The sequence below is a fragment of the Dermacentor silvarum genome, chromosome 10 (assembly GCF_013339745.2).
Source record: "Dermacentor silvarum isolate Dsil-2018 chromosome 10, BIME_Dsil_1.4, whole genome shotgun sequence".
NCBI lineage: Eukaryota > Metazoa > Arthropoda > Arachnida > Ixodida > Ixodidae > Dermacentor > Dermacentor silvarum.
The window spans coordinates 82,994,754-83,010,026 of NC_051163.1; the positions used below are offsets into that span (position 1 = coordinate 82,994,754).

The 15,273-nt window shown below is 44.4% G+C and overlaps 1 protein-coding gene across 1 annotated transcript in view; it reads left to right on the plus strand.

Moving 5' to 3' along the window:
• Nucleotides 1-1,495: 1,495 nt before the first annotated feature.
• LOC125941051 (uncharacterized) overlaps nt 1,496-15,273 on the plus strand; it is a 28,805-nt gene continuing 15,027 nt past the window's right edge. The window contains exons 1-4 of the mRNA XM_049657970.1: nt 1,496-1,567; nt 3,185-3,283; nt 11,637-11,768; nt 14,407-14,591. Of these exons, the coding sequence (XP_049513927.1) occupies nt 3,208-3,283; nt 11,637-11,768; nt 14,407-14,591 (393 nt within the window). The 5' untranslated portion in view covers nt 1,496-1,567; nt 3,185-3,207. The remainder of the gene's footprint in view (nt 1,568-3,184; nt 3,284-11,636; nt 11,769-14,406; nt 14,592-15,273) is intronic.

Genomic DNA, 15,273 nt, shown 5'->3' on the forward strand with positions numbered 1-15,273 from the left:
GTAACGAAGCAATGGTGTGCCGCTTAGGCTTGGGCGTTGCAGTCACCAATGCATATACGTGTTTCATTGGAATGGCTGATAGCGCCAAGTGCAATCCCTACAGTGTCGTTTAGAACATCTACTGTGATACTGCCCATCTTTTGCAAATGAAAGACATCTGTACAGCTCTGAATTACTTGGGTAGACAACAGTTCACCTTGAACAGGATCTTGGGACCATGACCTCCAATAAAAAAGTACGATTGGATCGTTGCTCACTTGAAAAGCGCTGCTGCGATGTTTAAAAACTGCCGTATTGAGTGGCCGTCTGTGATCCGGACTGAGTGACTGGAACGTATATAGAGCAGAAAACTGTTACCACGTCGGCGATATCCACAGTGGAGTTTCTCTTTTTCTCCTAATCTTTCCCTCCCCTTTTCCCTTTCCCCAATGTAGGGTAGCCAACCGGGCTCAGTCCTGGCCTCCCTGCCTTTCATTTATTTTCTCTCTCTACACGAGCAAAAATATCCGGAACAGATGTTATCACTGAGGGCTGCTTCTACGATATAACGCTTTGTAGCTCATGTGCTTCCATGCCCTTGCGTTCAAGGGTCCTGCCTAAGCGCATATGTTTTAGTATCTCATCCCATCGTTGCATATCCTTTATATGTATCACACGTCTCGCACCTCGCGTGTGATTTTCATAGTGTTATTAGCTATTTTACGCACTTTCCAGCGAATGCATTTAGGCCTCTATAGAGCCGCGTTGTATCTACCCATCGAAAATCATTTCATGCACCACTGGAATGACTTACCCTATGCATTTGAATCATCACCACCTTTGCATACATATAAATATCGATCATCACCTTTGCATACATATAAATATCAACTTTAAATTGTATAAGTAGTTGTCCTCTTACACACTTTGTACATAAAGTGTGTACTTCATTTGTTATAAAGTTTGTAAAATTTGTATTGATAATGTGCGTAATATTTATTTACATGTATGACTCCTTGTATATAATCGAATCTATTCATATCCACTACTACGTTCAGAATATATTTACTTGTAGATTGCATCATATTTATACTCCTCTATCAATTAATCATTTTGTAATCTTCTTGTTAACCGAGGGTCCCGCTGCAGTCATTGGACTTTGAGACCCTCGCCTGTTTACTACTAACAACCAACCATGCATCTTATATGAATAATAAACTGAAACTGACAGCTAGTCGCCATATAGACTTGGCGCTATTTGGCCATATTCGCCCTTGCACTAATAACATCAATAATCATCGCCAATGCTTTACGAACGGGGGTCTCAACTTACCAGCGTCCTAAACAGTTGAGATCTCCTTGTCTAGTTTAATGGCCCAACGTAATACCGTCGGTACATGAGAGGGGGCGGCTAGATTTACGACGGGGATGCATGCATAATGCAGGCTCCGTCGAGAAGTGTTGCAAGCTAAATTAACCTACTGTTGTTAACTTAAATGCAGCCACAGGTCGCACTACGTGGAGGGCATAGTCATCACGCTTTGCCTCATAGCCCTGGCGCTGGGCTTCTATTTCACGACGACAGATGGTAAGTGAAAAACTTCAAGCTTTGTTAAACGGCGTTATGCGGCATTGACTGAGAGGTAGGGGGAATGAAGGAGGGGAGGGGTGTACGACTTAAATGCTACGCGTCGCTTGGTAGACTGCGACAAGTTTCTGCACATGAACTTGTGCCACGATAACGAGCGCAAATGACGCTCTTACATTATGTGCTTACGAAGGCTTTCAAGAGTATAGAGCGGGCTGGGTTTTATGGAGGCGGGTGTATCTTTACACAGAAGGCGCTTTATTCCTGTGCACATGCGCTATTTAGGCGTTTGTTCATTCGGTCGCTGACGCAGCAATAATGAGGAGGCCCTGTGAATAGTTTTAAATAAAGCTCGCATTATGTGTGAACTTGTCCGCTGGTGGGCGACACGTGGCTTATACGAGCATACCAGGACTATCGCAACTGTCGGCAAGGTGCCCCACCTAACCTAACCTAAGCTTAAGATAACACAACGTAAACTTACAAAACAAATCGAATGAGTGAAATTGTCTTAATTCTCTCGCAATGTTGTGTCCAAATAACTGGACAACGCTCATATGTGCTTTGCTTGACATTGCTTTTGAGAGTATACAGTGGGTTCAGTTTCAAGAACACGGGTGTATAGGGAACACTTATATTAGGTTGTCTAGGAAGTACTGGAAGTTATGTATCTAAACCCGTTTCTGGCGTCTTCTTGTGAGTGTTCTGGTGAATATCACTGCATTGTTTCAAACTTGCTTTAAAAAAATGCCGGAACTGAGGCGTTTTATAATGAATATTTTCAGTAATTCGGGAATCCAGCAAGCGTTCGCATTCTTTTTTACCTACCAACCCTTCAAAGAAACGCGGCTATTTCAAGGGCATGGGACCTGCGTTTCAGAAAGATTTTATAAAATTGTATATCGCACAAAAATATTAGTGGGCGAGCGCTGTAATCATATGTATTGTTTATCCGTGTTTCGTGAACCTTGCAACAGTTTCCAAATGGTGCACCACCAGAGAAAAAAGCTCATATTGTGTTTTAGGAACGAAAACGATACAGCTACCTCTAATTTTAGTGATGTGATGCGCATTGTGGTCAGTGCGGCCTGAGAAATAGTCTGACAAAAATCGACATCCCACGGCCACATTACCAAAGGCATGCATAGCCACACAATATTAGGTGACTGGTTTCTAAGAGCTATTTTTACCAGACATTTTAATTCGTAAATTCACGCATTGCTAAAAGCTCCACCAACGTTAGAGAGTTCTGGCAGAGATAGTGGCTTATAGTGGAAAGATACACAAACGATATTTATTTGTCTGTTTTAAGAAATTTCTGTGTCCAGCTTCTATAGGGCCTTAAGGCTTGCGCTTCAAGAACTGATTAACGACGGAACACATCCTATTTCTGGTAAAACGGGAATATCATCGTTTTCGAGGTCAAAGGGAAGGTGTGGGATTAGCAGCTGCTGCGGTCCGATTCGTGGAGATTGCATGTCTGCCTCCAGTACGTGAAGTGAGCCTCCATAGTGTAGGAAAAGTGGACAAAATTTTCATCTTGACGTATATCTGGATGGAAATATATTGAAGGGCGTCGTATAACTTTACCTATATTGCTTCACAATTGCGTTCAAGATGCCAGGCCGACATCGACGGCCATGACAACTGCCGCGACTCCACCACCGGTGGAAAAAACAACTTCCTCCACTACTACGAAAGCACCAGACAAACAAGGTGAGAGTTGAGAACACGACGCATCGCAAAGAACCATGGAGCGATAAATAGTAGCGGGAATTAGATTGTGGCAGGTTCAGCATACGTGTCAATGGAGGGCACATTGATCCACACAACACAAAGAGAGCACATGCATAGATGGGCCCATGCACAACACATAGTGCTTCGTGTGTGTGTATGTGCCTCTTTTGTCCATCAAACGCGATCCCGTGCAGCAGTGTGGTTTTCTTACGCGCGAGCGTTTAAGACACCCCCCCATCTGTGAAATCGGCGAGTTATTTGTGACCGTGAGGGAAGCAAGCGCCGGAGGAAGAAGGCGCCTGGAGGTGGAGAAGAGAACCGCCACGTTTGGTTCCTTTTCGTTCGTGCTTCGACGCCATGGTGCTCGCTGTGCATGTTCGCGGCGTCCATACGCTTGCGCGTCACCCGCTTTCACGAAGTGAAACGTCACTAACTTTTTATGTGCGAATAACTTATAGAAGCTTGATTTAGACGCTTTCTATAGTGAGAAAGTGTCTTCATGTTGGTATTCTTAGCAGGCACCTTTCGTGTTGGTCTCCCAGCCGTTATCCACTGATGCCGGATCGTCAAAGAAAACTTTGACGATTCAAAAAATATTCAAGAAATATTTAAACAAATCAGCAGCGACCGACACGGCCTGTGCATTTACCAGTGTGTTAAGTACGACCGATCCGGTGCTGACTGGGGTGGTTTCAGAAAAAAAAAGTATTGCAGTTTCAGACAAGCTCAGCATGGCCATTTGCTTTACGGGACCATTTGTCATTATTTGAAACATTTGCTTTGATCTTACTAAACATTTTCTCATTGATATCTATATAACACTTTGATTTGTACATTGCTTTGGCATTACTCTGGTTCCTTTATATATCCATGCAAATCTACCTCGAGCTCGTTAAGAAAAAAATACAAGTGCGTTCACATATTGCACTAGTAAAACGCCATAACTTATTTGTCAAGACATAGGTACAGGTGACAGGCGGGAACTCAATATTTCGGGATCTGCGAGCGCTGGTCAACTTGAAAATGAAATTATGGGGTTTTACGTGCCAAAACCAGTTCTGATTATGAGGCACGCCGTAGTGAGGGACTCCGGAAATTTGGACCACCTGGGGTTCTTTAACGCACACCTAAATCTAAGTACACGGGTGTTTTCGCATTTCGCCCCCATCGAAATGCGGCCGCCGTGGCCGGGATTCGATCCCGCGACCTCGTGCTCAGCAGCCCAACACCATAGCCACTGAGCAACCACGGCGGGTCAGCTGGTCAACTTGCCAACTTGGCAACTTGCGCTTGCCAACTTGCAACGAAGCATGCGCACGGTGTCGAGCCATGGCATTGCGCATGCGCCTCTTCTCGTTCACATGGGCCGTCCAATTCAACCCCTTCTGGCCGGCCCGCTCATCAGAATCGTGAAAAGAGTGACATGTGTTACTCCTTCCCTTTCTTCATTGAACGAAGAAGCTACCAACAGCGCTACAGAAAAGGAGCTTTTTTTGTTAACCGTTTTTTTTTAAATACAAAGACGTGGCAATGTTTATTCTGGTAGCTCAGTGTATCCGCATTTGTCCTGCTGAACGCAATGTCGTGGGTACAATTTGCTTCAGTGCTGGCTGTACTGCTCGGAAGCAAAGGTAAGCGTAAAGAAAGACTGGCGAAATCACATAATCCGTTGCCTTCATGGCGGCATTTCATACATCGGTGTTGTTGATTTGAGGCATGCCGGCCGTGGTTGCTTAGTGGCTTTGGAGTTAAGGTTCGACGGACGATGTCACGAAATCGGACCCCGACTGCGGTGGCTGTATTTCTATAGCGGTGAAATGCAAAAACAACCGTGCATCGTGCATTGAGCGCATGTTAGTTCCAGACGATTGGAACTAATCCCGAGTCCTTGAGTATGGCGTGCCTCATAGTCGCATCGTGGTTTTGGCGCGTAATACCCCAGAATCTAATTTTTAATTTTAGACACGATGCAAATAAACCGAAAGGTTGAAGTATGAAGAGGAAGTTGCTTAGGGTAAAGGAGGCGCCACAAAATGCAGCATACGTTGTTGCGTTCGTGTACGGGGTCATGGCATGGCAGCCTGCTTGGTGCATTAGCTAAAAACTATCAGCGGGTTAGAAAAAGGACGATATTAGTATTTTATATAGGTAACCATGTGGCTGAGAACTGTAGCCGATCGCAAACGTCCAAGAACAGGGGCTGACTCGAGACTTGAAATCAGTGCATGCCACCTCGCGACTCGGTCTGATGCTACATGAAGAAAGATGTGAAATTTTGGTAGAAGCGCAGATGTTTTGCTTGCATCATAAACAACCACCGCGAAAGTACACGGACAGTGAAAGGAGAACAATAGTGCGCTCTACTTGCAACTAAGTTTTATTGGAAAAAGAAATATATATATATAGCTAAAAATTAACCGAGGAGCGCTCTTTTTTTGTTTCGTGTCTGTCGCTGTTCCGTGTGCCTGTGACGGGCAAATAAGCAAGGACAGGAAGCCTCTTTCCTGGTTCTGCGCTATCTCGCGCGCTTGATATTTACGATTACATTGTGTGTCTCATCAATTGCCGTTGCAATATTTCTGGTGTTATAACCAATCAGTAACAGAGCAGACACACAATGCAAGTGTACGTTCAATTCGTAATTTGGAAAGAGGCTTCCAGGAAAGAACCAGGAAAGAGGCTCTCTGTGCTTGCTTCTTTGCACTTCACAGGCACACAGAAGAGCGATAGACACGCACCAAAAAAGAGCACTCCTCGTTATTTATGAATGTATATTTGCTTTTATCAAACTTAGTTGCAAGTAGAGTGCACTATCGTTCTCTTCTCGCGGTCCGTGTTTTCGCGCTGGTTATTTATGACGCAATCAAAACATCTTCTGTTGACGTGGACGTGTTAACGTCCACGTCAACAGAGTGGAGCTAATCCCCTACTGAACTGCTCCAAGACGAGAACTCAAACACCTGAACGTAATTTATGTGCACAATCTGCCCAGCGTCATTTGCACGTATCACATATACAGGGAATTCATATCATGAGAACGGGAGAGGGTGACGCTTACAGCTGACGTTTGATGACTCGACATATATCGACAGGTAGAGCAGCAGCGAGTAATTTTGTTCTTGATGCCATTCAATTTATCGATTTCAATTAGCGATATTTTTAAATACTGCTCTGAATGGCTTGCTGTTGGTAAATAAATCGTAGAAAATTTTTAAGAACCTAATAGTGGCATGTTTGCAGCCAGGTAACTTTTGCTTGTTTATTTCGCTCGGCTGATAAACCCCGCGAAAAAGAAAGAAAAATACCACGCGCCCCTGCAAAGCTGGCGCAATGCCTCGGCACTGCGCACGACACATAATATAGTTTCGTATTTAAATTTTCCTTCAATCACAGTCACTGCCTTTTTATGTAATTAAGCTTCATTTTGTTTGCGTGACGATAGAGCATACATGATGCAAGTAACCTACAAAAATGAAAAAAAAATCTTATTTCGCTATGTACATTTCCATATTTCAAATACTATTGTTGAGGACGTAGCTCATATAAGAGACTAGTCCCCTGGGAAGAACACTGTGTCTACCAAAACAAAAACAAAAAAACGTCGTTTTTTGAAATGGCTTATGTCATACCGCCCCGTTCTGAAACATCCACGTACAGGAGCGTGGATCCCTATTAGCATTTTTCATCCCTATTAGCATACTGCCGCCTTTGTACGGAGTTGCACTAGACACTGTGTGCATTGCAAGGCTGGTACATCATCTGCGCTAATGCTTTGTAACATACTCACATGTTTCTTCGACAGCACGTGATGCTGCTTCTTAGTTCATGGTACTCGGGAAACAAACTGGCAGCCAGGATTAAACCTGACACCTACGTTACGCCATATTAAAAAAAAGAAAAAGGTATCGGGGTGCTCAACACCGCATCGCCTTTCAGTGCTTTATACTACAGTCGGGACAAATAATAAAAAAAATGTTTGTCTATATACAAAAAAAAAAACCGACGTGAAGAGATGATCCTGGGGAAATTTGAGCAAAATAGTAGGGGATATGCGAAATTACCTGTGTTTAAACACGAATTTATAGCGTGATAGACTATATACGATCTCACAGGAATTAATCATTAAGTAAAGTATACATATAAAAAATTCGGAGAGAAACTGGAATGTGCACAACACACAATTTTCTAGGCCGCAAAAGGTATCGTCCATCTTGCCTCAGTGACGTTATTCGTGCTGGAACACGAAAAAATTTAGATTGGTTATCGTATGTAAAAATTTGTCTAAATGAACATAATGATCCGGACACCCCATACGACTGTCCGTACATGAAACACCCGAAAACATTTTTTATAAGACAGGGGCGAACAAGTTTTATGCGAATCTGGAATAGTCATAAGCCGGAACTGTGTTTTTTCTTAACACATTATCGAAACTTGCAGCTGTCCGCAGCGTCGAAAGCCAAGGGGAATGAAAATGAGGAAAATCGTTTCGCTTTTCAACGTCTGCATACGTAAACGTTTGGTTTGATTCATTTACCCGCGTTAGAGGGACGGGGGGGGGGGGGGGGGGCGCTGTTTCCTGCGTTTATTCTGGGTTACTGCATTAAGTTTTAGCTTAATTCCTGATAAATGAGTAGTATTTACTGGTTCCATATTGGCAAGGCTGAAGGGCAGGCAACTGTTTTTTGTTGAGCACAGTTTTTAAGCGAAGAAGAAAGTAACGCGTCAATCAGGTCGTTATAGAATAAGGTGTAAATGCTCGCACGTGCCCCAAGATATTTCAGTGTGGCGGAGGCCGCCGCGGGCGGCAGCCTCATCTTGGCGGTCACTGCGAGGAGCCGCACCGCTTCTCATCGCTTAGGTCGTACGGGACATCTTTCAAGCGGCAATGCCGGCGTTTCTCTTCTGTTTACGTGGTTGAAGGTCCAGTTGGCGTAACTATGATTTCGATGCTCCAAATATATAAACAGCTTCGTCGCACGCCCCTGCAGGCTTTGATAGCGCTTGCCTTTTTATCATTAACTAAGACATGGTGTATTTTGTCTAGCAGAGACCGTCAGACGTCAGAAAGGTCAGAAAGCGACGCCGGATAATCTTTTCACACTTAGTTGACGGCGCTCCCCAGCCACAGTTTCGATTATAGATGAAAAAAAAAATTTCCACAGTGCTCAGTAGAATAAATTGCTGCTCGTTTCTGATGGGGGATAAATTGTGAGCAGCTTAACACTTCAAATGTTATTAGCTACCCAATACACCTCATGAACTTTATTATTTAGAGAAAAACTAGAGCTTTGGATTACAGGCTTCTTGATTCTCACACTTGCTCTGACACTCGGGCTCAAGTTCCAGAAACATTTGGCGGTCTTCGCAAGCACACGCAATATCCGCCATAGGGCTTTGCTTGAAGAATGCGTGTGGGCCGACATATTGCTAATAGGCCTCATAGAAAAAGAAAGCATTCTGCTTATCTGCCCATTAAAGCGGGCAGACAAGTGCATCGCCCGCTGTCTAGCTTGGGCGGCTGAACGGGCAGGCAGTACGGTCTGGTAACGTACCCAAACGTAGCAGCACTCATAAAGAGCTAGACGATGTAAGCCGTTTGCTTTGACGTACTAGATTATACAATGACTCGACTTAAACGTGAACACTTATAGAAGGGGATCGGGATAACGATGGCCCGCCCTTTCCCACTTCGGAGAGGAGGATTATGAAAAATTTAGAGGGGAGACACATTACGATTTATTCCTTAGGCTTGCTCAGGCGAAAGAGACGAATGCCGGCTTTGAGTTGAAATGGTCTCAAAACGCAGTTCCCAGTCATGCTAGTTTGTTCTTCTTCGGTAATTTGATGCTGATGCTACAGATTGCTCAATTTACCTCTAGCCCCCTTGTGCATCCCCCACATGCGTTCACAGGGGGGGGGGGGGGGGGTAAGGGGGAGTGTACCTGGGCGGCTTACACCCGTAACACGGCGCGTGGACAGGAATGGAGAAGGGTAGGGGAGAGGGGAAAAGTGTGGTGACGGGGCCTGCGCACGTGTCCTGCGCTTCTGTGGTTATAGTGACCCGCGCGTCGGAAGTTGCAGCAGCGGTTGAGGTTGGAAGGTGCGGTGACCACGGCTGATTTTGTCTGCGTAGTGCGGTGCCGTATGAAAACAATGTACGGTTTCATAATGTGTAGAGCCAATGTTTGCAGCCCATGTATGCAACCTAAGCAGCTTCGCTGGTAAGCCACCCTCATATGAATATTGGGACCCCACGACGGCGGCGAACAAGTTTTATGTGAATCTGGAATAGTCCTAAGCCGGAATTGTTTTTTTTTAACGCATTGTCGAAACTTGCAGCTGTCGGCAGCGACGAAAGCCAAGGGGAATAAAAATGAGGAAAACGTTTCACTTTTCAACGTCTGCATACGTAAACGTTTTGTTTGGTTTGGTAAAAACCAAACCAAACGCTTCTACCCAAACCACTTCTACCCAAACACGGGTAGAAGTGGGGCCGCTGTGTTTGAGAAACACAGCACTGTGTGTCAACTGTGCCTTTCTGTGTCGCTGACGTTCAGCGTGTGCTACAAAGAAAAGATGCCGTACTCACAAGCCCATGTAGCTACCCTCATCAAAAACTGGCGCAGGGAAAATTTTTGTAATTGCTATATATTTCCAGTTAGTGCGTGTTTAATAATTACGCTGCTTTCGTGCAGGCGAACGTAGTGGATCACCTGTTGATGTTCAAGTATGCTCTCTTGAAATGGCGACGCGCATTAGCGCGAGCATCATTGTCTGAGTGGTAACATAGTCGCTGTCTTTTTGAGAATGCCCAAGAAACCGCTGCCCTTTTAAGGCGTGCCGGCGTCATAATACCATTGTCGGCATCTTTTACCACATTGTAGCCACCATGCAACAATGTGCCTTTTTAAATGTCGCATAAACGGCTTGGATTCACTGCACAGATTGCGCCTGCAGGAAACAAGGGAGATTTCAGGTGAAGACATAGAAACAAAAACAAACTTAACCTATGGTGCAGATTACATACTGCGGATGGCTATTAAGATTACGGTCTTAATCCCGATGCACTCTGCTTATCCCTTCCACAGGCATCGCACTGACATCACGTCTAGTAATCAGTCTTGGTTCGAGATTACACTGACAAAGAAAATTAAGATTTATTATTTGCATTGGCAAAAAAAAAACGATATTTCACCTCAAATGGTATGCCTTTAATTGCGCTGTAATATAGATCCTTGATGAACGGTACAGTCCCGTTAATAAAAAAATTATGCATGAAGTCTCAACAATACCCTAAATAGCCATGCAATTAGTCCCAGTCTATGGGTAGAACTTCCCACAACGCGAAAAGGGGGCTTTTGTGGGATTATGCCTACCCACAGATAAAGTATACTGCGCTAATATTTCGAACCTGCACTACATCGTACCTCAAAGAATAAAGTTGGCAAAACAGATCTATCACAATTCGCTCATTCCAGGAACATAGGCCTTGCAATGTCACAGGATACAATTCGAAAACTGCAATGTGCGGCTTGAATCGATTAGCTAAAAACCTATTACTTCGCGAAGGCTATTGTGTATCTCACTTTACCATTGAAGTAGCGCTGGCGTCCTCTTGTAATTCAAGTCAGGCTTCAGAAATTCGGTATATGCCAAAGGATTTTTGCAAATCCCACCCCTCCAAATGTTTGCGGGCTAGTACCTGTACGCTGCCAGCTATCAAACAACGGTGGTGGTTTCTTCGTTTCAATTTACGAAGTGAAGCACAAACTGCGTACTTTCATTGGCCTTTACAAACACTCAATCGCAAGTACTTTTGCATGATATACGCTGACTACGTTTAACGCTGGCTTAATCTTGGTTCTAACCGAAAGAATTCGGCACAGTGACGATAGTGTACGAAAATTGCCTATTCCGGTTTTTCAGAATACGCATGGCTTAGCAAAGTACTTGCTGGAAGACAAGTAAATCATTTTCTTAAAACGCGCCTACGCATTTGTGAGGAAGCAGCCCTATGTTTTCTGATGCGAATTTTGCCAACTATTGCTACCGGTACGGTATGGTGCAGGTTCTAAATGTTAGTGCGGTACTCCATTTGCGGCACGCATAATCACGCGAAATCACCAGTTCTCGCGTTGTGGGAAACAGGTGTGGGCGTATAGGGAGAGAAATAAGGTGATTAGCGTGTAATAATCCCCTCCTCTCTCTGAAACGCTCGTATTAAATCTTTCTCGTGCTTTTTGTACAATGAATTTATCAATCGCAGATACAAGGAAGTCGAGGCACCTTACAACATCGCATGTGAACTACATTTCCTAAAATGTTTCAGGCCAGATCATCTGCTTCGCAGACGCCACTAGTCTGAACTTGATGGACGAAAACGCCTTGACCGGCCTCGACGACTTGTGCTCCAAATTTCTCGTTAACATCGAATTTGGAAAAAAAGGAGAAGTAAACAAAAGTAAGTACACTTTTCAGTGCAGAAAGGCAGCTGCAACGTCTTTCTCTTTCGATGGAACAGAAAATACTAGAACATGATAACATGAGCATGATTGGGTCGCTATAATGCGACCCAATTTTCCCCGACGTAGTAGCGCCAAAGTGCTCATGAATTGGCGCCCTCACGTGGCGTCACTTTAGTTCATCCAGTCGTGTGGCTTTGTCCGTGCTGTTCAACTTCTTGTGCAGGCCGAAGAGGAGAGCATCATTTGATGCAAATTCTTGGTCGCGCACTCTAGGCAAAGCGGCGAATATATATATATATATATATATATATATATTGCGCAGAGGGCAAGAACGTCCTGAATATACGTCACGTATGACTCTGTTGACGTCTGGGCGCGAGTTCCGCGTTCCCTCTTCGCGTCTCGTTGTCGCCCGACTGTCCTCCCGAAAAGGTCGCAGAGCTTTTTCTTGCATTGCTCCCAACTCGTTAGCTCCTCTTCACCTCAAATGGTATGCCTTTAATTGCGCTGTAATATAGTGTGTCTGAAACCAGACCCTTGCCGTGCCTTTCAAGTAGAAGTTCAGATTGGCTAACATAACGGTCTGATCCCACCTGTTACTTTCGCTGACACGCTCGTACAGCCGGAGCCAATCTTCGACATCCAGGTTGTCGGTACCCGTAAACGTGCCAGGGTGGCGGAGCTGAGCCAAGATGACGGTTGGCATGGTGGGCACCGTTGCGGTCGCCGTTTTTGTAGCCGCTTCGTCAGTCGGCATGGTGGTAACGGCCAGGCTACGTCCGCTTCCGAGCTCCGTCTCGCATGAGATGTACCCCGCAGCTCCACCAAAATGTGACACAAGGATTAAAGTAACAGTGAAATCTATTTGCAGCTGATATACAAGAGACAGGCAGCGCAGGCAAGTCCCTAACATTGTTGTCTTCCGACACCAGCTCGTACCCTTCTTCTTCCACCTTGTTCCCAGCGTTGTATCATATATATATATATATATATATATATATATATATATATATGCCACTGTTAGGTGCCAAAAGCTGCGTCTTTATGTACGTGAAAAATAGAATAACTATCTCCATAAAGTAATTTTTGCTATGCTAACAACTTCATTTCTTAGCTTAACCGCAGAAATGAAGATGGAACTGCGTGCAGTACATGGCCATGTCCCTGCCGCTTGGTATTTTCCCACAATCTCAAGTGATTTGGAAACGTACCTGAGGGTTCCTTACGGTCTTCTAGGACGACACAGAGGTCTAGATCACTTTAGTGTCAAATTTCTCAAATGCGGATAACAAGAATATCAGTAAACCACTTCTTTATTTGCACATCCCCTGTACTTCAAAGCCAGAAGGAATATTTTTGTAATCACTTTCGATTGAATTTAAAAAAAAGCGATGTGAAACGTATAGTACAAAGTGTCTTAGGAGGACATGGGAAGAATCAAGTGAAGCCAAGTGTCAATGAAACCAAGGAGAGGAGCAAATAGGAACGTTTTGTGTTGAAAACGTAGAATGGGGAAGCTAAACTAACAAATTTCTTGTCTCTGCAGCCCCGAATCTATCCTTCACGTTGCCAGTAAACTTTTTTTCATAATGAAATGATACCGTAGCACTATTGTGCAAAGCACTACCAATTCACCCACGACAGCGGTAGTTCGTATGTACAATTGCACTACAGCGTGCACTACAGCAAGTTACAGCAAATGCACTACAGCGAGTTTGTTTTAGCCAGTGCCTCTCATGGTTACGTCGTCTGTAGCTCGGCCGTCACGAAGTGCAAGCAGCTGTGACAGAGCCATTCAGGGTAAGACTGCGAATGAGTTTGCTTTATAGGCTACAGTGACAATTCCCACTTTGGGTTTTGGATGTGACTTAGTATTTGTGCTAGCTTTACCAGGATAGATTTGTGTGGGTAAGCTGTGCGGAGAGGTGGTTGCTATTAGGTTAAGCCAACTATAGACAACACCACTGAAGTAAATCATACTGGAGTTACCATGTCATTTCAATAATTATAAGAGATGGCCATTTGCACAGGTCTGTTGTGAATATTGATTTAAAGTGTGCCACGCGTTGACTACCCGTGGTGTAGTCAGCAGTACGAAAAGTCTAATTACTCGTGCCACGCCACTACAGTGCTACTGCTCGAGTTCCCTAAACCACATAAGTTTGCACGGACGGCGAGACTGCTTTTCAACCGCGTACCAGCGCATCAGTTTGAAGCCTTGGGCTAATTCTCAATAAAACAAATACATACGGTAAAAATGGCTATGGAGGGTATTTTGGGGGTGAATGGCAGTCGTGCTCAAAGTTGAATGGTCGCAGAAAATTGGTTAGAACACGCGCCGGCGTGCTTTGTCTGCGTTCCAAATGACTCCGTATGAACTAGCCCAACAGCAATCCTTTGCCAGTGCGTCAACTAAGTTGGCTTTGCTCATTTACGCTCTCAACAAACAAGAAAAATAAATATATGGCCTTAATAGGCATGAAAAGCCTATATGCGAACACTTATCACAGTATACATGAATCCAGTCAATGACGTCAATATCGGCGAGTCTTCGCGTAGAAAGGTGGCCTCAACTGCGCGCAATATTGCCCCCATTTACCATGCTGTGCAACCATTCTTTTGTCCTACGTACAGAGCTGCCGTCCCTGCAACCGATGCAAACACATTTCGGAAAGAACTTGCTTACTGGAATGAAAATGCCCGAGGAAGCCGACACGACCTTTTTGAAAGCAGTGAATGAGAGCGCTTTGTGGAACCTAGCTCATTCCCATGGATTGACTGAAGTCCGTCTGACAAAGAACACTTTACAAAAAATGAAGGTGGGTTCAACAATATGCTAACCACTTTGAGTGTTAATTTGAATTTTGCGTACATACCAGTAGTTACACTGTGGTGAAAAGTTAGATGCATGAAAATAATCGGCACGACGTAGAAAGGCTATGCGAAGCGATCTGTACCTGTGGAGAAATAGCACTTATAGCGCTTAGTTTCTTGTACAACTCAAGTGCTAAAATCAGATGTCGGCGCACAACGGTATTTAACTCAGCTAAGTGTTAGCTTCACGGTTAAGTTGAATATTAAACACGCGACAGAGGCAAAGATGTCAAGGCACAGGTAAAGTTTCCAATTCAGTCAGCGCAGTTAAGCTATTCATTGCGGACGCAGGATTAGTGCTTCATTTGATATTCGCCATATTCGTTCACAGCGCCGGATGGCGCTGTGAACTTCAGTCGCTCTGGTAACTTAACAGCCACATTAAAATTTCTTCAAGGCAACGCTCGCCATTTATACTCGGTTAGAGGTACCTATGTACGTAAGAGAATTAAACACCATTTTCGAACACAAGCATTCGAAGAACACAATGATGATTTCGAACACAAGCATTCGAAAAACACAAAGAAAGAGAGCAATACACACACCAGCGCTGACTGAATTCTCTACTCTGAAAGCAACGCAAATATGTACCTAAAGAAAACAAAGGTACACCACTGCGCGCGCACA